General features: G+C 42.0%; 1 protein-coding gene across 3 annotated transcripts in view; it reads right to left on the bottom strand.

The window, feature by feature from the left end:
* MTAP (methylthioadenosine phosphorylase) overlaps positions 1–26,353 on the bottom strand; it is a 49,248-nt gene that overhangs the window by 13,455 nt on the left and 9,440 nt on the right. For all 3 annotated transcript variants that reach the window (XM_019816044.3, XM_011288610.4, XM_011288609.4), the window contains exons 2-5: positions 25,919–26,005; positions 24,648–24,706; positions 20,781–20,948; positions 695–797 (exon numbers count right to left, since the gene is read on the bottom strand). In XM_019816044.3, coding sequence (XP_019671603.1) covers positions 695–797; positions 20,781–20,948; positions 24,648–24,706; positions 25,919–26,005 — 417 coding nt within the window. The remainder of the gene's footprint in view (positions 1–694; positions 798–20,780; positions 20,949–24,647; positions 24,707–25,918; positions 26,006–26,353) is intronic.

Here is a 26,353-nt window from a genome sequence, read left to right as displayed (position 1 = left end):
GCACTTTATGAGTGATAACCTATATATCCCTCACACATTTCTATGAGGTACAGGTTATCATTATCTTCATTTTTCAAATGGGGAAACTGAGGCTCAGAGGCATTAAGTAACTTGTCCAACAAAACACAACTAAGCAGAAGAGCAGAGGTTTGATCCAAGAACCAAGGTAATCTTGTTCTAGACTATACATCCTTGACTAATACGCTGTCCCACACTAAATTATTTAAAAGGTATTCTGGGCCACCAGGGTGGTTCAGTCAGTTAAGTATCCGACTCATGGTTTCAGCTCAGGTCATGATCTCATGGTTCATGGGATCTCATGGTTCATGGGAGCCTGAGTCGGGCTCCATGCGGACAGCTCAGGGCCTGCTTGGGATTCTCTCTCTCCCTCTTTCTGCTCCTTCCCTGCTTGTGCGCACATGCACCCTCTCTCTCAAAATAAATAAACTTAAAAAAAGGTTTTCTGACAGCAAAATCAAGTCCTATAAAAAGTAGCTTGCAACTTTGAGTGATTCAGCTTATAAATGACTGAGAGGCATTACTGACACAGAGAATACTCTTCGTGAAACCTTGCCCAAGAAGCAAGCTTGAGAGGTGGAAGAGGGACCATGTGCTTAGCCAATTAGTCTAACTCTAGATGCCACCCCAAGCCCTTACAACTTATTTTAGCGCACCTTCTAGAAAGACTACAAACCTCTCTCGTTTTGGGGCAGAACGGCTCAGCCATGGGAATATGGCATACTCCTCTGGCACAGGAATGACTTCCATCATAGAAGGTCTGAGGCCTTATGGTGGTCCTATAAAATAAAGTGAAAAAAAATTTTTTTTAAAAGCCATCACTCCATCCTCTGGAGGCTGGTGAATCAACTTTATCTAGGTCAGCATCTTGGTGCCTGCTCCAGAATCAATAGCTCTGGATATGGTGAAGGCAACTATTGGAAAAGCCACTCTGGAATGGTATTTGGCTTTTTTGGCTCTGGGTTGGTGGCAAAATGCTTCCCACCAGGTCTGGTGACTATGACAGGACAACCAAAGTGGACTGTAGGCACAGCTCAACTTTGGGCTTGGGAGGCTGGGTAAACCACTTAAGAAGTCACTATAAAATTCCCAATCATTGTAGATGTAGAGGACTGTACAGTGAACCCCATACATATCCATCACCTGGATTCAACAATTCAAATGTTGTCAAGCTTGCCTCATCTGTTAGCTTTTCCATGATTGCAAATCTCAGACTTTGTCATTTTACCCCTCATTAGATGGACCAAAATATGTGTACTTTTCACTGCAATGTCATTATCACATCTGATTAAAATTAATTCCTCAGCACCAACTAATACACAGACCACATGCAAATTTCCTTGATGCCCTCAAAAATGTCCCCTTTTTTTTTTTTTTAAAAGCAAATGCTTTTTTAGTTTCAAGTTCCAGATGAGGTCCTAAACTTGCATTTGATTGACCTGTCTCTAATGAAAGTAATTTCTGCCCTCTACCCCCAATCTTATTTTTTTATGCCTTTGGCCCACTGAAAAAGCAGCCATTTGTCCTGCTCCACTTTTGGGAATCTCTTTGCCACCCCATTTAGCTTGTTGCTCTACCCATCATAATTAGTTCTGAACTCTCTTAGTTCAACTTTTTGGTAAAACATTTTTGAATCCACAAAGAAGAGGTTAAAATTAACCCAGAGCCAGAGCCAAATCACCCTGCAATTTTCACCCGAAGTTTTCAGAATAAAGCACTTTCTATGTCCTTTATATTGTTCTCAACTTGAACTCATGAGTAATACGGGAAAGAGACTCTTCATCTTTCCTACAGAGGGGAGGGCTGGAGAGGGCCAGACCAAGGGAAAACAGGGGAAGGTAGATCACTTAATGTCTACTTCCGGGGACGGGAGAGAAGGAAACGGCATGGAGAATATACTGGTTCAGTTTATACAGCTGGTGGGTCCGCCTACCAAAATTAATCTGTTACTTTCATCCTGTCACATACCAAACAGGGACACTAGCTGGCACCAAAGCCACCTGGCTCAGTAAGGAGGCCTCCGTGCTTTGCAGGGATGAAAACCTAGCCTGTACTCCTCCCAACCTTTTGTCATGTGTCTCAGGGGAAGGCTAAGTTAACCCCAAAGCAATTCCAGATGGGGTTGAAGAACAGGTCAAATGACTGTTCCAACCCATATAAACAGAGGCTTTTCTCTTTTTGTAAAACTAACCAATAAAACGGTGCCACGTACTCCAGCTCTGGCTTGGTATCTGCCTTCCATGAGTCAAGTATTAGCAATATCCCCATTTACAACCATGATCGAGTACAAAAACAGGGCCACAAAAACCTCTAGCAGCTATACCCCAATGTCCACGCAATAGAACCCACACCGTATCTCTGTCCCTCTCTCCTCTATTTCTACCCCTTCTTTGCCTAATCACTCCTCTCTGTTCTGAACTTCTATCTTAAGACAAAACATGTATTAGTTATGCTTTATGTTATGTCATATACATGTGATATTATTAACTATAGTTTTCATTTCCTCTGTCAAGTGGAAGATTTTACATTTTTCACTTTAAATAAAACTCTTTAACCACTAGCTATATGGCTTAGAGCAAACTGCCGTATCTTTTTGATTTTCCATTTCCAATCATAAAATGTATTTTATCCACCCGTTTATACAGGTATTATGAGGATTAAGTCAATCAAGATGTCCAGACAAATGCCAGCAGCTCAGAAGTGAGGTCTGGGCTGGAGATGGAACAGAGAGCCAGCACCAAGGAGAAGCTGTGGTTGAGGCTGGAGCCTCAGAGCACTCAAGCCTGCAGGGGCAAGTGAAGGGGACAGCCCTGAGGAGGAAATGAAGACTTTAATACTAATATTTCCAATGGTTTCAGGGCTAGGCTGTCGAGATCCAGCAAAGGAAGGAGCAAATGAGAAATACCTTGCTTCACACAGCCTGCCCACCTATCCGTGGTGTTTCATATAACTTAAGTGTCAGTACATTCAATGAAACATTTAATGACCTAAACTTCAATTGCTATAAATAGCAATACTCCTGTCCAGCATAAAATAAGGCATGATTAATGCTGAAGGAAATGCTGACCAAGGGCAATGGGGGTTTACAATCATAGGGGACAAGAGTGGAGTACATTTTCTTTGATAAGTACAGTAAAGTATATAAATGTATTTTCTTTATGATTTTCTTTTTTTAAATGTTTTTATTCATTTATTTTTGACAGAGAGAGAGAGAGAGAGAGAGAGAGAGAGAGAGAGAGAGAGAGAATGCGCACGCACGGGACAGAGAATCCTAAGCAGGCTCCACGCTATAAGCACATGGGGCTTACGCTTGTAAACTGTGAGATCATGACCTGAGCCACAATCCAGAGTCAGATCCTCAACAGACTAAGCCACCCAGGCGCCCCTTCCTTAGAATTTTCTTAATGACACCTTCTTTTCTGTAGCTTACTTTATGGTAAGACTATAGTACATAATACATATACCAGATAAAATTCACGTTAAATGACTGTTATCAAAGGCTTCTGGTCAACAGTAGACTATTAGTAGTTAAGTTTTGGGGAGGTTAAAAATTATACATGGGCTTTCAACTCAACAGGAGTCAGCACTCCTAGCCCCCATGTTGTTTGTCAACTGTAATTTGTTACAGCATCAACAGGACACTAATACATATGCTCACATGGTTTAAGATACAGTCAACTGAGTTCTGGTTTTTGCAAGTAATAAAGAAATGACGCTGAAGGCTGTCCCAACTCTTGTTACAGTTAGCAAACCTTCCCAGCTAGGCAAGAGGACTATCATTTCACTTCCCCACTAGCTTAGGACCCCACCTGGCAGAAAGACTCTTGAAGTGACTGATCTGGCTGGCTATACCGCTTACTCAATAACTCTATGCCTCTAGGAAACTCAATCTGATGTCTATGTACCTCAGTTTTTATCTGTTTTCTCATATTCAGAATGAGAAGTAATACCACCTGCCTTCCAAGGTTGATGTGAAGACTGAATGAGACACATGAAGCAAGTACTCAGCACTAGCAACTACTGTTCAGGGAAAATCTACTTCTGTACTTGCCACGTGCCAACCTCAGAGTGTGACGTGTGTGTGGACCTCAAGGCAAAGGTGCACAAAAACCGTGTGAGGCTATCAAACCCAGATACATGCTAAGAGACGTTACGTGTACATACAAACAAAAAACTGCCCATGGTAGAGTGAAGGAGGCAAAACTGTGTTGTGTACTGGCAAGAAAAATGACTTCAAGACTGCCAAGGAGAGAACACTGGGCACTTTCACACACAGAATAGGGAAAAGCCTAGAAAAAGACGGACTGGTAGGTTGTTTCTGAATCAAGACTCTTAAATCAGCCATAAGACAGTCATCTGTTAATAATTTTCCTTTGAAGAAATGCTGAGTTGCAAACAACTTGTCCTACAGCAGAAGCAAACCTAACTGCACATCTCTGAGGAGGCACATGTCCCCAACAGGCCTCAGCATGCAGGAACATGAGTCAATTAATAAACTGGCAAAGCAGGGCCAACGACTACTCATAAGGAGCATGGCTTTGGGGAAATGATTTCACCCACATCACTTAAAAGATATCCAAACAATAATGTGCATGGGCAGAGACAAACTCAGTTTCTGAGAAACCAAAATGAAACAAAAAAACCTCCCAGTCCCTCTTTTCATTACAGCCTGGGCTCTGAGGGAAAGTGGAGGTGTTCTATGTAGGTCTGTCACAGCCACCTTGACGCCCAGAAGCTGTGCTAGCAATTTATCCTACAGGGATGTTCACACAAATACAAAGATAACTGGACACACCAATGTTAACTGAACCAGTTAATACAAACAGGAAACTGAAAACAAATTTCTCACTTAGAAGGCAACTTAAATAAATCACATACCCAACAATGGAAGAGCGTATAGCTGTTAGGAAGAACGTGATGATATCTGACTACAGGTATGGAAAGCTAAGAGAGATGGTGCAAAGGGAAAACCGCATGTTGTGAACTGGAATAGAATAAAAAGAAAAACTTCTTTTTCTAGAATTCCTACAGTCATACAAACGTATTTTCTTTGTGTTAAAGAATATATAAATGTATATAATATGGACTCACAAAATGCTTGATTTAGTTAACAATATCTCTTTTTTTTTTAGTTAATGGTACATCTCGACAATTTTTCTAGATCAGGACATAAAAATCTATTTGTTTAAAGTGCTAAATAGAAAGCCACAGATAGGCCAGTATATTTATTATACAAAAAATGGGTAATTAAAAAGGGTACAACCAGTATCTCTGCATGAGCTACCTTGTACACAGTTCTCAAAAAACCAAGAAAAGGAACTGTTTCGGTCAAAGGCCACACACTTTTGAAGTTTAATAGATCTTACCAAACTGCTTTTCAAAGGGCTGTAGCAAGGCATACATCCACTGGAAACATAGGAGGGTGTCACTTTCTACCATATGCTCTCCTCTACCATTTTCATTTTATTCCATTACAAATATGCATTACTCTTTAAACGCTTTAAAACACAAGACTGTTGGATAGCATTTTAGTTTTAGCACATATTACAACACCAGAGACAATTTAAATTAAAAATCTGAAAAGTATACAAACAGGTGAAGATGGCAAAAAAAAAAAAAAAAAAAAAAAGGGGGCCAAGTCACCAACTGATTAAATCAGAAGGGTTATTTCTATCTTAGGAAACATGCATAATTTTAAGATCAACAGGATTAAGAATGAGCCTTCTCAATTTCTAGGAGTATATATGTGTGTAGGTGTACACACACATATTTGTGAACAGCATTGTCATGAGCACGTTTATAAGTGAAGGATCAAATCCTAGAAGACTTGGGTCAAGGGTTCTTATCTGGAAAAGAAAGGTAGGGCACACGGGGAAAGCAAGATAGTATTTAAAACTGCAGTGGGTAGAAGTAGAGGAAATTCTGATGTGAATGGCAACAAATTAGGCCATGACGGAGTCTGCTCTATTAATCAGAAGAAACCGAAACCTTCTAAATTTGGACAAAGGTCATTAAGATCCCACTATTGCTCTGATCTAATGAGTGCTTATGGTGCTACAGAAAAGGAGAAAACCCAATGATGTTTATATCCCAATGAGGAGGCAATACTGCTCAATAAATAGCTAACAGTTTCCCTTCTTATTCTGGACTTTTCATGAGGTCTTGCTAAACAGAGGATGCAGAGCAGTAGCCAAGAACAAAATCTCGACTCCGACACAGGTGGTGAGTAACAATCTGTTTGGGTCTCAGTTTTCTCATCTGTAGGAGATGCTTTCCAGTGCTGTGATAATTAGCAGTACTAGGGACATGTTACGACTACAAAAGCAGCTTTGTTTTGCTGTAAAGTATCATGGACACCACTCCAGGTCAATGTATGTAGCTTTACAAGATCCTGTTTGCAACTTCACGACATTCCACAGGATGGCTGTCAACCACTGCTTTAGGCTGCTCACTCAGGAAACAATATACATATATCCTGGTATGTGTCTAGAAAAATTTGCTGCTTTTATTCTTAGGACTGCAAACTGCAAAAGGGAAAAGCTGGTTGGAAAGACATGCATACTTTAAACCTTAATAAGAAGTCAGACTGCCTTTTTTTTTTTAATTTTTTTTTTTAACGTTTACTTATTTTTTTTTTCAATGTTTATTTATTTTTGGGACAGAGAGAGACAGAGCATGAACGGGGGAGGGTCAGAGAGAGGGAGACAGAGAATCTGAAACAGGCTCCAGGCTCTGAGCTGTCAGCACAGAGCCCGACGCGGGGCTCGAACTCACGGACCGCGAGATCATGACCTGAGCCAAAATTGGACGCTTAACCGACCGAGCCACCCAGGCGCCCCCAGACTGCCTTTTAAGAAGAGTTCTAACAATCTCTACCAGCAATAACTATGTGAGTTAATTATCCAGGACCTAACAGCACATGTGGGAGGAGCTTAATATTTTATTTCACTTCAGAATTACACAGAAATAACTTCATGTTTATAATCATTTATAAACATTAATAACTCACTGGGGAGAGGGAAATGGGCAGGGATACTAAGCACAAAGGCAATGGAAGAAACTATCACAAAGGTGACCAGATATATGTCAAAGATCATTGGCATCGATGACAAAAGGAACTAGGAAAAAATTACATCAAATTACAGGAAGAGCTGAGGGCTTCTACAAGAGCTTTTTTTTTTTTTTTAATTTTATTTATTTCTTTAAATTTACATCCAAGTTAGTTAGCATATAGTGCAATAATGATTTCAGGAGTAGACTCCAGTGATTCATCCCCTATGTATAACATCCAGTGCTCATCCCAACAAGTGTCATCCTTAATGCCCCTTGCCCATTTAGCCCATTCCCTGACCCACAACCCCTCTGGCAACCTTCAGTTTGTTCTCTGTATATAACAGTCTCTTTGTCCCCCTCCCTATTTTTACATTATTTTTGCTTCCCTTCCCTTATGTTCATCTGTTCTGTGTCTTAAATTCCACATATGAGCGGAATCATATGATATTTGTCTATGACTTCACTTAGCATAATACCCTCTAGTTCGATCCATGTAACTGCAAACGGCAAGATTTCATTCTTTTTGACTGCTGAGGAATACTCCATTGTACATATATACCACTTCTTCTTTATCCATTCATCTGTCAAAGGACATTTGGGCTCTTTTTATACTTTGGCTATTGTCAAAAGTGCTGCTATAAACATTGGGGGCACATGTGGCCCCTTCAAAATAGCACAACTGTATCCTTTGGATAAATACCTAGTAGTGTAATGCTGGGTCATAGGGTAGTTCTATCTTTAATTTTTTTTTTAAAATTTTTTTTTAACATTTGAGAGACAGAGAGAGAGCATGAGCATGGGAGGGGCAGAGAGAGGAGGAGACACAGAATCTGAAGGAGGTTCTGGGCTCTGAGCTGTCAGCACAGAGCCCGACGCGGGGCTAGAACTCACAGACAGCGAGATCATGACCTGAGCCGAAGTCAGACACTTAACCGACTGAGCCACCCAGGCGCCCCTATCTTTAATTTTTTGAGGAACATCCTTACTCTTTTCCAGAGAGGCTGTACCAGTTTGCATTCCCACCAGCAGTACAAAAGGGTTCCTATTTCTCCAGGTCCTCACCAACATGTGTTGCTGCCTGAGTTGTTAATATTAGCCATTCTGACTGGTGTGAGGTGGTATCTCATTGTAGTTTTAATTTGTATTTCCTTGATGATGAGTGATGTTGAGCATTTTTTCATGTGTCTCTTAGCCATCTGGATATCTTCTTTGGAAAAGTGTCTATTCATGTCTTTTGCCCATTTCTTCACTGGATTATTTCTTGGGTGTTGAGTTGGGATAAATTCTTTGGAGATTTTGGATACTAACCCTTTATCTGATATGTCATTTGTAAATATCTTCTCCCATTCCCTTGGTTGCCTTTTAGTTTTGCTGATTGTTTCCTTCCCTGTGCAGAAGCTTTCTATCTTGATGAGGTCCCAATAGTTCATTTTTGCTTTTGTTCCCCTTGCCTCCAGAAACGTGTTAAGTAAGAAGTTGCTGCAGCTAAGGTCAGAGGTTTTTGCCTGCTTTCTTCAAGGATTTTGATGGCTTCCTGTCTTACGTTTAGGTCTTTCATCCATTTTTGAGTTAATTTTTGTGTATGGTGTAAGAAAGTGGTCCAGGTTCATTTTTCTACATGTCACTGTCCAGTTTTCCCAGCACCACTTGCTGAAGAGACTGTCTACATTCCACTGAATATTCTTTCTGCTTTGTCAAAGAATAGGTGGCCATACACGTCTGTGGGTCCACTTCTGTGTTCTCTATTCTGTTCTATTGATCTGAGTGTCTGTTTTTGTGCCAGTACCATACTGTCTTGATGATTACAGCTTTGTAATACATCTTAAAGTGCGGGATTGTGATGCCTCCAGCTTTGGTTTTTAGGATTGCTTTGGTTATTCAGGGACTTTTCTGGTTCCATACAAATTTTAAGATTGTTCTAGCTCTGTGAAGAATGCTAGTGTTATTTTGATAGCAATTGTGTTAAATATGTAAATTGCTTTGGATACTATTGATATTTTAACACTATTTGTTCCTCCAATCCATAAGCCTGGAATATTTTTCCATTTTTTTGTGTCTTCAATTACTTTCATAAGCTTGCTATAGTCTTCAGTGTATAGATTTTTTTACCTCCTTGGTTAGGTTTATTTCTAGGTATTTTATGGGTTTTGGTGCAATTGTAAATGGGATTGATTCCTTGATTTCTTTTTGTTGCTTCATTATTGATGTATAGAAATGAAACCAATTTCTGTGCATTGATTTTATATCCTGTGACTGCTGAATTCATGGATCAGTTCTAGCAGTTTTTGGTGGAATCTTTTGGGTTTTCCACACAGAGTATCATGTTGTCTGCAAAGAGTGAGAGTTTGACTTCCTCCTTGCTGTATCAGATGCCTTTTATTCTTTTGTGTTGTCTGATTGTTGAGGCTAGGACTTCCAAATACTATGTTGAATAACAGTGGTGAGAGTGGACATATCTGTCCTTCCCTGACCTTAGGGGGAAAGTGCTCAGTTTTTCCCCATTGAGAATGATATTAGTGGTGGGTCTTTCATATATGGCTTTTAAGATCTTGAGGTATGATCCCTTTATCCCTACCTTCCTGAGGTTTTTTTTATCAAGAAAGGATGCTACACTTTGTCAAATGCTTTCTCTGCATCTATTGAGAGGATTATATTGTTCTTGTCCTTTTATTGATAGGATATATCACATTGCTTTTTTTGCAGATATTGAAACAGCCCTGCATCTGAGGTATAAATCCCACTTGCTCATGATGAGTAATTTTTTTAATGTATTGTTGGATCCGGTTGGCTAGTATCTTGTTGAGGATTTTTGCATCCATGTTTATCAGGGAAATTAGTCTGTAGTTCTACTTTTTAGTGGAGTCTTTGGTTTTGGAATCAAGGTAATGATGGCTTCATAGAATGAGTTTGGAAGTTTTCCTTCCATTTCTATTTTGTGGAACAACTTCAAAAAAATAGGTGTTAACTCTTCTTTAAATGTTTAGGAGAATTCCCCTGGAAAGACGTGGACTTTTGTTTTTGGAAAACTTTTGATTACCAATTTGATTTCTTTACTGGTTATGGGTCTGTTCAAATTTTCTATTTCTTCTTGTTTCAGTTTTGGTAGCTTATGTTTCTAGGAATTTGTCCATTTCTTCCACATTGCCCAATTTCTTGATGTATAATTGCTCATAATATTCTCTTATTGTTTGTATTTCTGCAGTGTTGGTTGTGATATCTCCTCTTTCATTCTTGATTTCATTTATTTGGGTCCTTTTTTCTTTTTGATCAAAGCGGCTAGGGGGTTATCAATGTTTTTAATTCTCTCAAAGAACCAGCTCCTGGTTTCACTGACTGTTCTACAGTTTCTTTTGGTTTTGTTAGCATTGATTTCTGTTCTAATCTTTATTATTTCCCATCTTCTGCTGGTTTGGGGTTTTATTAGCTGTTCTTTTTCCAGCTCTTCAAGGTTTAAAGTTAACTTGTGTATCTGACACCCTTCTTCCTTCTTTAGGAAGGCCTGGATTGCTTCCTGGATATACTTCCCTCTTATGACTGCCTTTGCTGCATCCCACAGGTTTTGAGTTGTGGTGTTATCATTTTCATTGGCTTCCATGTACTTTTTAATTTCCTTTTTAACTTCTTGGTTAGCCCATTCATTCTTTACTAGGATGTTCTTTAGTCTCCAAGTATTTGTTGTCTTCCAGATTTTTTCTTGTGGTTGATTTCAAGTTTCATTGTGTTGTGATCTAAAATATGCATGGTATGATCTCAGTCTTTTTGTACTTGTTGAGGGCTGATTTGTGTTCCAATATGTGATATATTCTGGAGAATACTCAAGAAGAATGTATATTCTGCTGCTTCAGGATGGAATGTTCTGAATAATATCTGCTAAGTCCATCTGGTCCAGTGTGTCATTCAAAGCTGTTTCCTTGCTGATTTTCTGTTTAGGTGATCTGTCCATTGCTGTAAGTAGGGTATTGAAGTCCCCTACTATTATGGTATTATTATCAATGAGTTTCTGTATGTTTGTGATTAACTGATTTATAAATTTGGGGGTTCCAACATTTGGAGCATAAATGTTTACAATGGTTAGATCTTGGTGGATAGACTCCTTAATCATGATAAAATGCCCTTCTTTATCTCGTTAGTCTTCATTTTAAAATCTAGATTGTCTGATATAAGTATGGCTACTATGGCTTTCTTTTGGCAACCATTAGCATGATAGATGATTCTCCATCCCCTTACTTCCAATCTGCAGGTGTCTTTAGGTCTAAAATGGGTTGCTTATAAACAACATATAGATGGATTTTCTTTTCTTATCCATTCTGTTACCCTATGTCTTTTGATTGGAGCATTTAGTCCATTGATATTTAGAGTGAGTACTGAAAGATATGAATTTATTGCCATTATGTTGCCTGTAGAGTTGGGAGTTTCTGGTGGTGATCTCAGGTCATTTCTAGTCTTTATTGCTTTTTTGTTTTGTTTTGTTTCATCTTTTCTCCCCTCAGAGAGTTCCCCCCTAAAATTTCTTACAGGGCCGGTTTAGTGGTCACAAACTCCTTTAGTTTTTGTTTGGGAATTTTTTTTATCTCTCCTTCCATTTTGAATGACAGCCTTGATGGATAAAGAATTCTTGGCTACATATTTTTCTGATTCAGCACAATAAATATATCCTGCCACTCCTTTATGGCCTGCCAAGTTCTGTAGATAGGTCTGTTGCAAATCTGATCTGTCTTCCCTTGTAGGTTAAGGACTCTTTTTCCCTTGCTGCTTTCATGATTCTTTCCTTGTCTGTGTATTTTGTGAATTTGACTATGATATGCCTTGTTGATGATTGGGTTTTGTTGAATCTAAAGAGGGTTCTCTGTGCTTCCTGGATTTGGATGTCTGTGTCTTTCCCCAGGTTAGTAAAGTTTTCTGCTGATTTGCTCACATAAAGCCTTCTACCCCTTTTTCTCTCTCTTCATCTTCTAGTACCCCTATGATTCGGATGTTACTCCTTTTTAATGAGTCACTGAGTTCTCTAATTCTTATATCATGCTCTTTTGCCTTAGTTTCCCTCTTTTGTTCTGCTTCATTATTCTACATAAATTTGTCTTCTATATTGCTGATACGCTGTTCTGCTTCATTCATCCTTGCCCTTGTGACATCAGTTCGAGATTGCATCTCAGTTATAGCATTTCTAATTTTGTCCTGACTAGATTTTACTTCTTTTGTCTCTGCAGAAAGGGATTCTATGCTTTTTTCAACCCTAGCTAGTATTCTTATTATTATGATTCTAAATTCTGGTTCAGACATCTTGCTTGTATCTGTGCTGATTAAGTCCCTGACTGTCATTTCTTCCTGGTCTTTCTTTTGGGGTGAATTTTGTCATTTTGGAGGAAGAAAAAGAATTAATAAAATAAAAATTGAAAAATTAAAAGCACCACAAAATCAAATAAAGAACTGAAGATCCTAGGTGTGTTTTGGTCTAGTTGTTGAAAGAAGCTGGACAGAATAGAGGAAAAAGGGAGGAAAAGAAAAAAAAGGAAAAAAGGAAAACGTTTGAAAATTTAAAAACATAAATACAATAAAAAAATAAAATGGAATGACGAAGTAAAATAGAACTAAAAAATTTACAAAAAAGCAAAAGTATAGTAGAAAAAATTAAAGAAAAATTTTTATTAATATGGAAAATAAAAATAAGTTTTTCTCTTTATGTATTCAAGAATAAGAGAAGAAAAAAAATTCAATAGATGGACCAACAGAACCAAATATGATTGGAATTATGTCCAGTTTCTCTTGGAAGTCAAACTATGAAGCACTTTATGGTCTAAACTAAGCAGGCAGAGACGTGTGGTGTTCCTCTAGAGCACAGTTGGCACAGTTGGATGGGGTTTGGTACAATGGCTCTGTTCTCCACTAGATGGTGCTGAGTTTACCAGGGTGGATCATTTGTGGTGCATGCACAGGAAGGGTGAAAATGGTGTCACCCAGCTATCCAGTCTCTAGTATCAGAACTCTGTGCTCTCCCCAACAGGCAATCAAGCGCCCTTCCTTTGTCTCCGGCTTCCGTCCACTCCCCTCTTCTACACTGTCCTTGACCAAGCCACCAGCCTGCCAGGCGGCACCTCCCTCCTGAGCGTTATCTCAGATGGAGCTGTGTTTCCAAACCCCTCACTTCTGAGGGCCCTGTGGCTTTGACCCACTCCAATCCTCTGGGGGAGGGTCTCACTGAGCAATGGCCAGGTGCCAGCCTGCCCCAGAAAAAGTTCAGATCGTGTAGCAGCAGCATTCCAGGGATTATGGTAAATCACAACACACATCTGGTGCCAGGCTTCACCTTTAACATCCTTGTTCCAACACCAGCAAATGTGGCTGTTCTCCGGGGTCCACTGGGACCTTTGCCTGCGGGGAGGCCGCACAACCTCTACCAAATGTCCTCTCAGCAGGGGAACCACTTCTCCCCATGTGGCCTGAGGACCCCTCAGACCCTGCTGTCTGCTCCTAGGAATTCACCTTTCCCACTAGAGCTCCAACAGGTATCAAGCTGTGGAGTTTCAGACTCTGCACTCCCCTGTTTATAGTGTCTTAACAGTATTTAAACCCTCTTCTTTGTATTTTCTCCTTTCTCCCTTTCTTGTTAAGCCCCTTAGAGGTGTTTCCACTCTTTCTCTTTCTCTCCAGCTGCTTTCGGGGGGAGTGCTTTTCCTGTATTCTCTCCCCCACCCCAGTCTCTATCATCTCTCCGCAAGCAAAATCAGCTCTCTACCCTCTACGGCTTCTCTCTACCCTAGTTCACTTCTGCGTGCCATGTAACTGCCAAGTTCTGTGCTTCAAGTTGTGTAGCCTGTTGTGTTAATCCTCAGATCAGTTTTTAGGTGTGCAAAATAGTTTGGTGTTGACCTAGCTGCATTTCAGGGATGAGAGGCAAAAAAACCTTCCATGCTGCTCCGCCATCTTGGCCCCTCCCAAACAAAGAGCTTATTAGGACATTCCTTCTCCCCAGGCTGTATTGTTAACTCAGCCCTGTGGGTCTGAGCTGGTACTAATCACCACTGTGTGACAACCCTAAGCGAGTGCTCCCAGAGAGTAGTGGATGCTTTGTTTCCAGCACTTTTCTGATCATGTCTTTGTTTCTGTTCTATTTTCTGGGAGTAGTCTGGAAACCAGCTTTGCAGGAGACACACTGGAGAGAAGGAGGGATGTGAGGGAAGTGGTTGACAGAGAACAGAGGGTGGTTCAAAGCACACACAGGTATGACCTGAGGATGGACTCTCCATGCAGGGGTGACCCAGAGCCATGGCACTGACTGCCAGGTTGAGGCAGCACCATGGGTATGATCAACTTAGGAATTTTCCAAGCAGGGAAGGAAGAGCTGAGGTGGGGTGAGAGTGTGGGGTTAGAAGACATCCAAGGGGGGTAATTAATCTTGAATTACAAAGTGTGAGGTATCTCTGGGACCCTGTCCTGTATCTAGTGGCCAGTGGGATCTGAAGGGGGAAGGCGCAGCTGGGAAGTCTGTGTGGGAAGGGTGGGTGAGGTCACAGGCTCTGGATGCTAACGGGACTTCAAACTCCATGGGTCCCACTTACTAGAGAGTAATGACCAGTATCTTTGAGTTTTAAGTCTCTTCAACCATAGACTGAGAAAATTACATTTGTACGTGGTGAACAGGATTAAGGGATTTGTGGCACTTGGTAATAACCCCCAAATTGGGAGCTTATCAGCATTTTTAATAAGAGAAGGGCTATGAAGCGAGGCAGTAATAAGAGAACTAGGTTGCGGAGCAGGATGAGGAAACTCTCGGGAACATGGGTATAGCTGCCCCTGCTTCCTGGACAGGTGGGCAGGAAGATGGTAAAGGCTGGGCACGCAAGTAACTGGTGAGAGGGAGGGGGAAGGAACATGGTAAGTTATGCCTAATAGCTTCTGTTTTTTCATAAAGAAGTAATACTCTCGACTAAGAGTGAAGGAGAGGGGCAGGAAGCAGTCAGGGTTTGAAACAGCTGCTCACGGGCATGGAAAAAGGGCTAAGGGAGGGCTTCCTGTGCAATCCTTTACCAGAAGCCCCATTAGTACCGATAAAAATCCACGCCATGCCCCAGAAGTTCAAAGACTGGTGATATAATGGACAGCAGAGCACACCTCAACCTCCGGGTCAGTCCTTGGCAGGGGCCCGTTCAAACAATATTACACCATGACCTCAAGGGGGGAAGCCCAGGGCTTTGGGAGGGGGAAATAAACTGACATAATCCCTTACCACTGTGTTTACAGCGGGACTTTCCTGATGAGTAAGCAAGCAAGCATCGCAGCCACATTACTCAAACCTTTCCCTGACGTAGTGAAAAAAGAACGCTAGGAAGAGGGAGGCTATCAACTCAAGAACCAATCCAGCACCCTCATTTTGCAGATGAGGACACTCAGTGACAAAAGAGTTTGGGGGCAAAGCCAGGGAACAATTCTGGACGTTCTCACTTCTAAGCTGGGGCTTCTCCCACTGCATTCTCCACCAGAACCTAACTGGGGGCCTCAAACGTAACAGGCTAACATGTTAACAGCATTTTGCAGAAAACATCTGGCAGTAGGAATCACACCCTCTTTTTCATCTCAAATTTTTTATTGTATTTTTCTTATTGTTTAAAAAAAAAAGTCCTTATCTGCATAACATTCCTGATAAAAGCCACTATTAGAAAGTAAGAATCTCATCTTTGTCCTTCACAGATGTTTGCTAGCCCCAGCTCGAGATAGTTCCAATAGCTATAGCAGTTTAATGGGTCCTACTAATCTGCATCTTAAAAAACAAACAAACAAACAAAAAAAAACAAACAAAAACTTAATAGAACGTGGGTATCTTTCCAAATAGCGTACCCACATATAGAGAATTCAATTCCTTTCAGTAACTATCAGGATTGATGGTGAAGAGAAGAGTCATGTATGGAACTGCTGGAATCCTCTACCCATGTGTACCAGGCATGACATGGAGAGTCAGTAGTTCGGGGTGACAGGTATATGCTATACACACAAGGGTTTGCATCACAGAAGAACCCCCAAATTATGAATCTCGGAGCATCTCCCTTGTGAGATCCTTTTAAAGTATAAACAGCCTCTCAACAGTCTCTTAAGACAGACAGAAAGATCAAATTCCTTCCCTAGTTCAAAGGAATGACCATGGAATGACCGTCAAGGAGTGAAACAAGTCCCATTCTTAACCCTGTTTTATCCCGAACTGTCAAATGACCTGTGGCTCTGACAACAAGAACCTCCATCAAGGTAGAAGAAATGGATCAATCAAACCCAGTTCCATCAGAAGGCATGAAGCACTGAAAAAACTTACTGTGGACGAACCTCCTACAAGTTCTCAGTACTTGCAGAACGCCGTTTGTAACTGGTTTGTGAAAAGCGTTGTGCCTGAAGCCCAGGACCCAGGGCAAGGGAAGAGTGAAGAAACCTGTCACCGTGTAGGAAGAATAGGAAAATGACAAAACCAACACATTCTTCTGGTATTTAAATTCTAGATCATCCATTTTGCTTTCCACAGCTGCCCTAATCATAAGCACAAGATATTATTTTCACTTTAAATATTTGCTAAGGCATTTCTTTGCATGTCTGGGAAAGAGATGCATGACTGCACACACCCCAAAAATACTTGGAGCCACTCCCCTCCCCACCTGTCTGCTGTCCTGCTCTCTCCATGTCAGCCACACCCAGGATTCCCCTTCTCTCAGGCCCAGGCTTTCAACTTTTCACAGGCTGGAACACAGCTGGAGAGAAAAAAATTACTTTCAGAAGACAATGAGCTTGGGGCACCTGGGTGGCTCGGTCAGTTAAGCGTCCAACTCTTGGTTTCAGCTCAGGTCACGATCTCACAGCTTGTGAGTTCGACCCCCACACGGGGCTCTGCGGTGACAGTGTGGAGCCTGCTTGGGATTCTCTCTCCTCTCTCTGCCCTTCCCTAACTCATGCACCTCTCTCAAAATAAATAAATAAACTTAAAAAAGGGGCGCCTGGGTGGCGCAGTCGGTTAAGCGTCCGACTTCAGCCAGGTCACGATCTCGCGGTCCGTGAGTTCGAGCCCCGCGTCGGGCTCTGGGCTGATGGCTCAGAGCCTGGAGCCTGTTTCCAATTCTGTGTCTCCCTCTCTCTCTGCCCCTCCCCCATTCATGCTCTGTCTCTCTCTGTCCCAAAAATAAATAAACGTTGAAAAAAAAAAATTTTTAAAAAAAAAATAAATAAATAAAAATAAACTTAAAAAAAAAAAAAAGAGGACAATGAGCTTATTTTCTTAAAAGAGCTTCTAGTCCATCATACTCCTTTAAGGGTGTATTCCATTTTTAGGGTAGAAATCTAACATTTTAAAAACCACCATAAAATCAGAGCCTGCTGTCACTCTTAACCTTAATGGCCTCTAAGGTAGGCTTGGCTGATAAGCCAGGCTGGTGGTGGTTTTCTCTATGCTGGGCACTTTTTCTATGGACGGCAGAGAAAATGACATGTTTTAGTTCTGCCATCTATTAAGTAAGAATAGCCACACTACTCCTTCCTGATTCTTTATCACAAGTTTCTGTTGGGGATATTAAAACAATCCCACTTAATCCTCTGATGACCACTTTAGGACAAGGATATTTTTTCTAAGATAATGTGCCGACAAAGTGACAGCAGTAAGCAAAAATATGTTTCTAGATCAGTCCCTGTAGAAGAATCCATATGTAGTGCAGAGAGAAAGAGCCTAAGCAACGTGGGGCTCAACCTGGATTTAAGAGAGGGCAACGGGCTGCTGATTTGGCTGAGGATAAACAGAGCCAAGAGAAAACCTCATAATCCAGGGCTCCTGTCCCCGTGGCTATCACCCACTGGGTGGCTTTGCAGAATGTTGCAATTTTGTCACTCAAGCTGAGGCTGGGTGGGTGGCTACGGGAACCTCAAGCTACAAACAGCACAGCCGCTCGCTCACCATTCTGTGTCTGAGGTCATCACCCAGAGAACGCATCAGGTGCCTGCCTGAACACACCAAGGTATACCTTAAATACATGAAGGCCATTACTCATAAGGCAAAAAGTACCGATTCTCCTCTCCTATGACATAAACCTACTCACAGTGACTCAGGTACGTACCCAAGCTTGGTTAACTGGCCCAGCTAGTGGCAGCATTATTCAGAAACACTGTCCAACAGCAGTATAATACAAGCCACTTAGTCATTTTACGTTTTCTAACACATTAAAAAAAAGTAAAAGAAATAAGTAAAATTAGCTTTAGTATCTTATCTAGCCCAATAAATCCAAAATGTCATCATTGCAATATGTCATCAACATAAAACTTCAGATTTCTTCTAAATGATATTCCCTTAAGAGGAAGTCTCTTCTATTGTTACCAAATAATGTTAACTACAGACCCACCCACCCAACATGCCACAAGCACAATAATGGCACCCACGTACTGGGAAGGTAGTACGTGCTAGATAAAAGGCACTTGCTAGACTCTGAATTTCCAAGGTAAGAGCAAGGAGTCAGGTTATCCACACTTCACATAAAAGAAAACAGGTATCAGAAGGTGTTAAGGTTACACAGCTAAGGAGTGCTACGACGGAATGAAACCACATAGAAGGGCAACACTTGTTCTCTTTCTCTTCTCCATCACCCCAACTGCTTTCTTGAAAGAGCCAGTATGGGAAACACCTACATTTGCTATATGTGAGGAAAATATCTGGCAAACACCACAGTTACACCATCTAAGTAACAAATTAATCCAAGGCTTAATGCCCAAGTCAGACATTTCTTTCCAGCACCATCTATGATACTTAATAAATTTGGATCAGTCTGAATACGGAGTTTTATACTCTGCTATACTTTTTTTTTTTAAGTAGGCCCCACACCCAATGTGGGACTTGAACTCACCACCCTGAAGTCAAGAGTCCCATGCTCTCTACTGACTGAGCTAGTCAGGCATCCCATGTACTCTGCTTTATTAAACACAAGCATATTACAGCCATTTTCTCAAGTCATTACCTCCAAGCACAGGGACTCTTGACAACCATAGAGATTTTGATCAAGATTTCCAACCTCTCTCTTCCTTCGAACGATCACGTTCATGCAATTGCTAAACAATACTGACTGGCTGGTTCAGTCGGTTAAGTGTCCGACTCTAGATTGCAACTCAGGTCATGATCTCACAGTTTGTGATATCGAGCCCCGTGTCCAGCTCTGCGCTGACAGTGGAGCCTGCTTGAGATTCTCTCTCCCTCTCTGCCCCTCCCCTACTCATGCACTCACGCTCTCGCGCTCTCTCTCAAAATAAAGAAAAGAAACTTTAAAAATAAATACTGACGGAGCAACTACAGGCCATGCACTGTTTTGAGTATTAGGGATAAAAGTGGCAGATAGGGTCTTTACCCTCACATGGCCTATATTCTAGAGGGAAAGATGAATAATAAACATATGGTGTCAGGTGCTGAAAAAATGATAGGAAAAATGATACATGAAGGTCATGTAATGATTTTCGTCTACCCCCATTATTTGTTAGGTGGAGCCACATGAAACCATTTCTGTGCCCATTTCTGACCTAGAGAATGGTCAATTTCATGTAGTTCAACCTAACAGTTTCACTCCATCAGGGAATAATCAAGAATGCTTCTGATGGACTCTAACTAGAACAGATCCCTGGCAGGCAGAAGACACAGAGAACCAGACTGAATAAACTTTCCTTGCATGGAAGAGGTATGAGAGGTGTCTGGGTGTAGTAAACTCAGAGCAGATGGGAAGGGAGTGATAGACACAGGTCATGGTCTGGGGACTCCAGTAGGAGCCACCAAGTGGCTTCCACTCTGCTACTTCTCCCCATCATTGACTCAAGGTGCAGAGCACAGCCACCTGTCTCCATCCAAAACACCTTGGGAGGTGGTTCTTTTCACCACGAATTGTAGGGGGGCAGGGTGCAGCAGGCAGGAATCCCTAGGAGACCACCCATTCTCCCTTGTGACCTCTTTAACTATTTCTAAGTCCAGAAAAAGCCCAGGAGCTTGGCAGTCTATTACTACTGAATTCTTTTGGTAAAGGACAGTTATAAATTACTTGTGCAATTAAATAACAAAGAAGTCCGTAGTTCCTGAACCAACTGATCAATCTTAACACCGTGTAAAGACAAGCAGATATCACGTGCCTGCTGGTACAACGCGGAAGGGAGGGTTCTTGCCAAGAATTTGAACCTGGTTCTTATCAGGCCTCCAGAGCTACCCACTGGTTTATAACAAACACAGGACACAGGGGAACACCCTAAGTGACACTTAAGGATGCAGTCAGTAAAATCCAGACGGGGGACACTACAGAATAACAAGAAAAAGGAAAAAAGGAGGTGGATGAAACATTATTAGCTCATGCATGTATGAGTGGACCCCCCCTCTGGACCCGTATTTGAACAAACCAACTTAACAAAAGTCTCTAAGATGGTAGAGAAGAGGGGAGCACTGTCTAGACTGCTAATACTAAGGAAGTATTAAGTGATTTGCTTGTTTCTAACAGAGTCCTTATCTTTTCAAGTTACAGGCTGTAGTGAACTGATACATGGCAAAGCTGGGAACTGGTAACCGGAGAGATTCTTATTCTGTTTTGCAGATGTTTAAAACTCCCACAGTGAAAAGCTTAGAGCAAGTCTGTGGGCCTGCCCTCCGCATCTCTCCCAGGTACCCACCAAATGTCCATTTGAGCTGGGAATGATCTTACATGAGCCTAAAGCATCTTCAATGATCTGCTCACCTGTCGATGAACTGATCGATAATGACGATATCACCAGGTTGAATCTCTTCCCTCAAAGAACCGCAAGCTGTGGTCACTATGACATGTGTACAGCCCTCCTCCTTCAGAGCCCAGATGTTCGCCTGGTAGTTGACTTTGGAAGGCATGATGCTGTGCTGTCTCCCATGCCTGTGGGAAGAATACAGCAGATGAGTGAGCAGGGCACTCGAATACTGTTAGAATAGAAGCAGTATTTCATAGAGTTAAAATTATTCTGGGCTGCTTGAAAAACTACCAATACTACATGGAATGTTCCACCACAGAAAGGCAAAGTGTCAAGTCCAGTGTCCTTTACATGTGGTAATACAGAGGTAAGCTTTCAAGGAAGTAACCGAGCACACACAAATCTCTTTCTAGAATGACGATTAAGTTTGAGCTTTGGAGTAAAACTGCCTGGGTCCAAATCCTAGCATTGCCAGTTACTACTGGGGTGATCTCATCACAGCCACTCAGCTCTCTCAGCCCAGTTTTTTTCATCTGTAAAATGGATATTACCTGCACCATAGATTGTTATTAAATATCCCTTGTATCATCCCATATTTATATTAAAAAAAAAAACTTTAATCTTTACCAACAGAATTATGTAAAACATCAAAATGCTCTGTACATAATGTCAGACTTATCAGGGAATAGCTTATCAGGGTTTTTATCCTGAGTTGACAGATGACTTCTCAGAAGGTAGAGGTTCATGAATGCCCAGAAAGTATATGCATTTTCCTAAGACTGGTCTTCAAAACACTAGAAAGATTTTCAAAAGAAAATCAAAAACCAAAAGTAGGCAAGAGGGGTGGGTGGCTCAGTCAGTTAAGTGTCTGATTTCGGGTCAGGTCATGATCTCATGGTCCATGAGTTCAAGCCCCACATAGGGGCTCTGTGCTGACAGCTCTGAGCCTGGAGCCTGCTTCGGATTCTGTGTCTCCCTTCTCTGCCCCTCCCCTGCTTGCTCTCTGTCTCTCTCTCTCTCTCTCTCAAAAATGAATAAACATTAAAAAAAAAAAAGCAGTTAGGAAACACTGCACTAGACATGCACGAGGGTGGCTTAGTTGGTAAGCATACAACTCTTGATCTCAGGGTTGTGAGTTCGAGCCCATGTTGGGTGTAGGGATTACTCAAAAGTAAAATCTTTAGGGGTGCCTGGGTGGCTCAGTCCTTAAGCATCTGACTTCGGCTCAGGTCATGACTCACGGTTCTTGAGTTCGAGCCCCACATCAGGTGAGCTTGAGCCCCGCTTTGGGTGAGCCTTGCTTCTCTCTCTCTTTCTCTGCCCCTAGCTCACTTGTGCCCTCTCACTCTCAAATAAAAAAAAAAGTTTTTTAAAAGTAAAATGAAATAAAATCTTAAAAAAAAAAAAAAAAAGAAACACTACATTAGAGGGACAAATAGTTCACAGTCCAACACAATTCAGTTCAATTGGCAGTAGTATAAAAGCCTCACCATGGGGCCACACCACTAGCTGTTTTCTCTTAGAGCCTGGAAAAAATTAATCAATCCTCCCGCAATGACCACAGACCAACAAAGAATTTTGCCTGAAATCAACCCATGTAACCATCTAAACCTAAATTTAGTTTTACTGAATTCAGCAAAGTCACTTCTGTTTTAAAAATGTGGTGTGGCAGACAGGGGCACCTGGGTGGCTCAATGAGTTGGGCGTCCGACTTCAGCTCACGTCATGATCTCATGGTTTGTGAGTTTGAGCCCTGCATTGGGCTGACTGTGTGCTGAGAGCTCACAGCCTGGAGCCTGTTTTGGATTCTGTGTCTGTCTGTCTGTCTGTCTCTCTCTCTGCCCCTCCCTGGCTCTCAAGGTCTCTCTCTCAAAAATAAATAAACATTAAAAATATTTTTTTTAAAAAGGGGTGTGGCAAACAGACTTTAGGGTGATCCCCGTTTTCACGCTCCACCTAATTCCCTCCTCCCGTCAGAGTGGCCAAAATGAACAAATCAGGAGACTATAGATGCTGGAGAGGATGTGGAGAAACGGGAACCCTCTTGCACTGTTGGTGGGAATGCAAATTGGTGCAGCCGCTCTGGAAAGCAGTGTGGAGGTTCCTCAGAAAATTAAAAATAGACCTACCCTATGACCCAGCAATAGCACTGCTAGGAATTTATCCAAGGGATACAGGAGTACTGATGCATAGGGCCACTTGTACCCCAATGTTCATAGCAGCACTCTCAACAATAGCCAAATTATGGAAAGAGCCTACATGTCCATCAACTGATGAATGGATAAAAAAATTGTGGTTTATATACACAATGGAATATTACGTGGCAATGAGAAAAAATGAAATATGGCCTTTTGTAGCAACGTGGATGGAACTGGAGAGTGTGATGCTAAGTGAAATAAGCCATACAGAGAAAGACAGATACCATATGGTTTCACTCTTATGTGGATCCTGAGAAACTTAACAGGAACCCATGGGGGAGGGGAAGGGAAAAAAAAAAAAAAAAAAACAGGTTAGAGTGGGAGAGAGCCAAAGCATAAGAGACTCTTAAAAACTGAGAACAAACTGAGGGTTGATGGGGGGTGGGAGGGGGGAGAGGGTGGGTGATGGGTATTGAGGAGGGCACCTTTTGGGATGAGCACTGGGTGTTGTATGGAAACCAATTTGTCAATAAATTTCATATAAAAAAAAAAAAGAAAAAAGAAAACATGTTCAAATAAATTCTGCATAAGGAAAAAAAAAAAAAATTCCCTCCTCCCTCCACTGCAGGTGGATGTGAGATTTGCTTCCAGCCAATGGGCTACACCAGAGGTGTTGGGGTCACTCTCCTGACTAGGTTTCACCTGGCCAGCATGTACTAGAGCACCCCCTCCTTCTGGCCTTGAGGAAGCAGGCTGCTATCCTATGACCTACGCCCCCGGAACTGAATTCTGCCAACAAGCACTTAAGCCTGAATGAGGACCCGGAGCTCCAAACGTTGAGAACAAGTGCTGAGTGTACCTTGTGTGACCTTGTGTGACCCTGAACACAGGAGTCAGCTAAGCTGCACCCACACTCCTGGGGCTCAGAAAGTGTGTATTGTTTTAAGCTGCTAAATTTGTGCTAATTTGTTCTACAGCAACAGAAAACTAATCTATGTAGTCTAATTTCCAACCATGTGATAAAAATGATTTGCCACCTCTGTAATAGCGGAATAGTCCTAGCCTGGTCAAGAAAACAGAGTGTGGATACCAAAGGGAACCCACTCCCTGCAAACCTAGAACTGTTACTACACCAGGGGTCGTGAATGAAGCAGTCTGCCTTATTAGAAGAAAAACAATGGGGGTGGCTGGGTGACTCAGTGAGTTGAGCGACTAACTCTCTTGATTTCAGCTCAGGTCATGATCCCAGGGTTGTGGGATCAAGTCCTGTGTCAGGCTCAAAGCTGAGCATGGAGCCTGCTTGAGACATTCTCTCTCTCTCTCTCTCTCTCTCTCTCTCTCTTTCCCCCTCCCTCCCTCCCTCCGCCCCTCTCCCCTGCTTACAAATACACTCTTACTCTCTAAAATAAAGTTTTTAAAAAAGAAGAGAAACAACGGACATGAGAAAGCCTCTCTCCTCTTGAAGTTAGAACTGAAACCAGAAGCTTCAATTTTTGTCGGACTTGCTGTACTGCTCATTAATTACTCTAACCACTTGCCTAGTCTAAGGGGGGTGGGGTGAGATCTCTGTTCTCCAGAGTCCAGATAATTTACCCCCAAACCGTAAGTAGTAAATAAAGGTGACCGAGAGGCTCTGGCTCCACCAGCACATAAAAACTCAATCCTGTGTCATTACCCTCTCCAGAATTCAGGTCAGATTTAAATCTTCCTTTGGTACCAACATTCAGAAAGCTTAGACTATCTTACCTTGCAAGGAGGACGCAGTCAACATTCTTTATCTTCCCCAAAATTAAGGCATCAGAAGGCTGAACATAATGAAAAATGGTTACAACCCAGTGACGTGGATACACTCATATATAAACAATTTAAAAACTGCCACTTCCACTGTTCAACCACAAAAGGATTCATGAGAACTTGGAAGATATGCTTTTAAAGAAGTACAAGAGTCTATATTTGATTAACTTAGTCACTAATACTGAGCCTTCTACAAGCACAGAAAGTCACAGGACCTGGAGAGCTGCCTTGGGTGCATGGGGTAGACCGCACTTAGCAAGAACTATTTGTAGCCAAGCGCCCCGGGGATTCTGATGTCACTTACACTGATCAAAGAGAGATGTGTCAAGGGTATTGGGCGGGTACAAGAACGGGTGCAGAAAGGAGTTCGCTGTCACAGAATGTAAGGACTCCGCACTGGAACAGTTTGCCATGTTAACCAGGTCTAAGATGGTCATGGGACGACCTGAGATAATGGAGAGGAAGGTCCCGACAACTTGAAGGGGGCGGGGGGGGGGGTGGTGTTAAGAAAACAGGAGACCGTGAAGTGAGCCAAGGCAAAAGCAGGACTTAGAGAACACAAGGTCAATCTATAGCCTTGGATGAAAAGGAGGACTGGGTTGAGACTGCCAGATGCAGGGATCTTACAGGACCAGGAGAACCATCGAGTTTGGAAGCAGCACTATGGAATTAGAAGGTAGACACCTCATCCTAGCTGGATGACACAAGAGATGGAAGAACAAATAGCCTCCATGCAACAGAAAAGGAGTGTTTTATTTCCAGTTTAGTTATGCTATTGTGTTCTGCATCCTCAGGAAATCCCCCCTTTGGGCCAGGGCTTACTGAGAAGAGGCCACTTTGCATTATTTGCTACCGTGTGTCATCAGTCTGTCTCCAAAATTAGTATGGAAGACACACAGGCCCCAATTAGAAGCTGATTTGAATGCAGAGGTCTGAAGAAGTGCAGTTGCGGTCTCTGAAATGAGTATCTGGCTTCTAGAGATAAAAATTGAGAAGTTGTGTGTGCACGTTCAAAAGCACGTTCAAAAGTCCAAGGCACTCTTAGGGACATGGTCTCAGCTGGCAGAGCCCAATGACAGGAATACTGGCCCCTCTCAGCCGGGGGCAGAGAGCCCTGTGCTGCCACGACAAAAGCAATTTAAAAAAAGTTCTTTTTAACTTAAAAACCAAGCCAGCAAGAAGAAAGGAAGAGGCCGGTATGTCTCTGCTAACTGGATATGAACCTTGCCAAATGGAGTATCCACGTATTTTTCTGTTCGTCCTTCCAAGATCTCAGGATCATCCAGGCCTGTTCCACCAATTATTCCAATCTAAAGGAGACAATAAGAAAACGACATATTTGGTCATTTTTCATTGTAAACAAAACCATTATTTCACGCAAGTTCATTTATTCATACATATATGCTCTTCACCATTCCTGCTAAGTCCTAGTTATTTTTAAAAAACTGAACATCACAGGGGGGCCTGGGTGGCTCAGTCGGTTGAGCATCTGACTTCGGCCCAGGTCATGATCTCGCGGTCTGTGAGTTTGAGCCCCGCGTCAGGCTCTGTGCTGACAGCTCAGAGCCTGGAGAGTGTTTCAGATATTGTGTCTCCCGCTCTCTATGATCCTCCCCCGTTCATGCTCTGTCTCTTTCTGTCTCAAAAATAAATAAACG

The sequence above is a fragment of the Felis catus genome, chromosome D4 (genome assembly GCF_018350175.1).
Source record: "Felis catus isolate Fca126 chromosome D4, F.catus_Fca126_mat1.0, whole genome shotgun sequence".
NCBI lineage: Eukaryota > Metazoa > Chordata > Mammalia > Carnivora > Felidae > Felis > Felis catus.
Note: the sequence above shows the minus strand (reverse complement) of the source record. Positions and strands in the feature narration are given on the sequence as shown.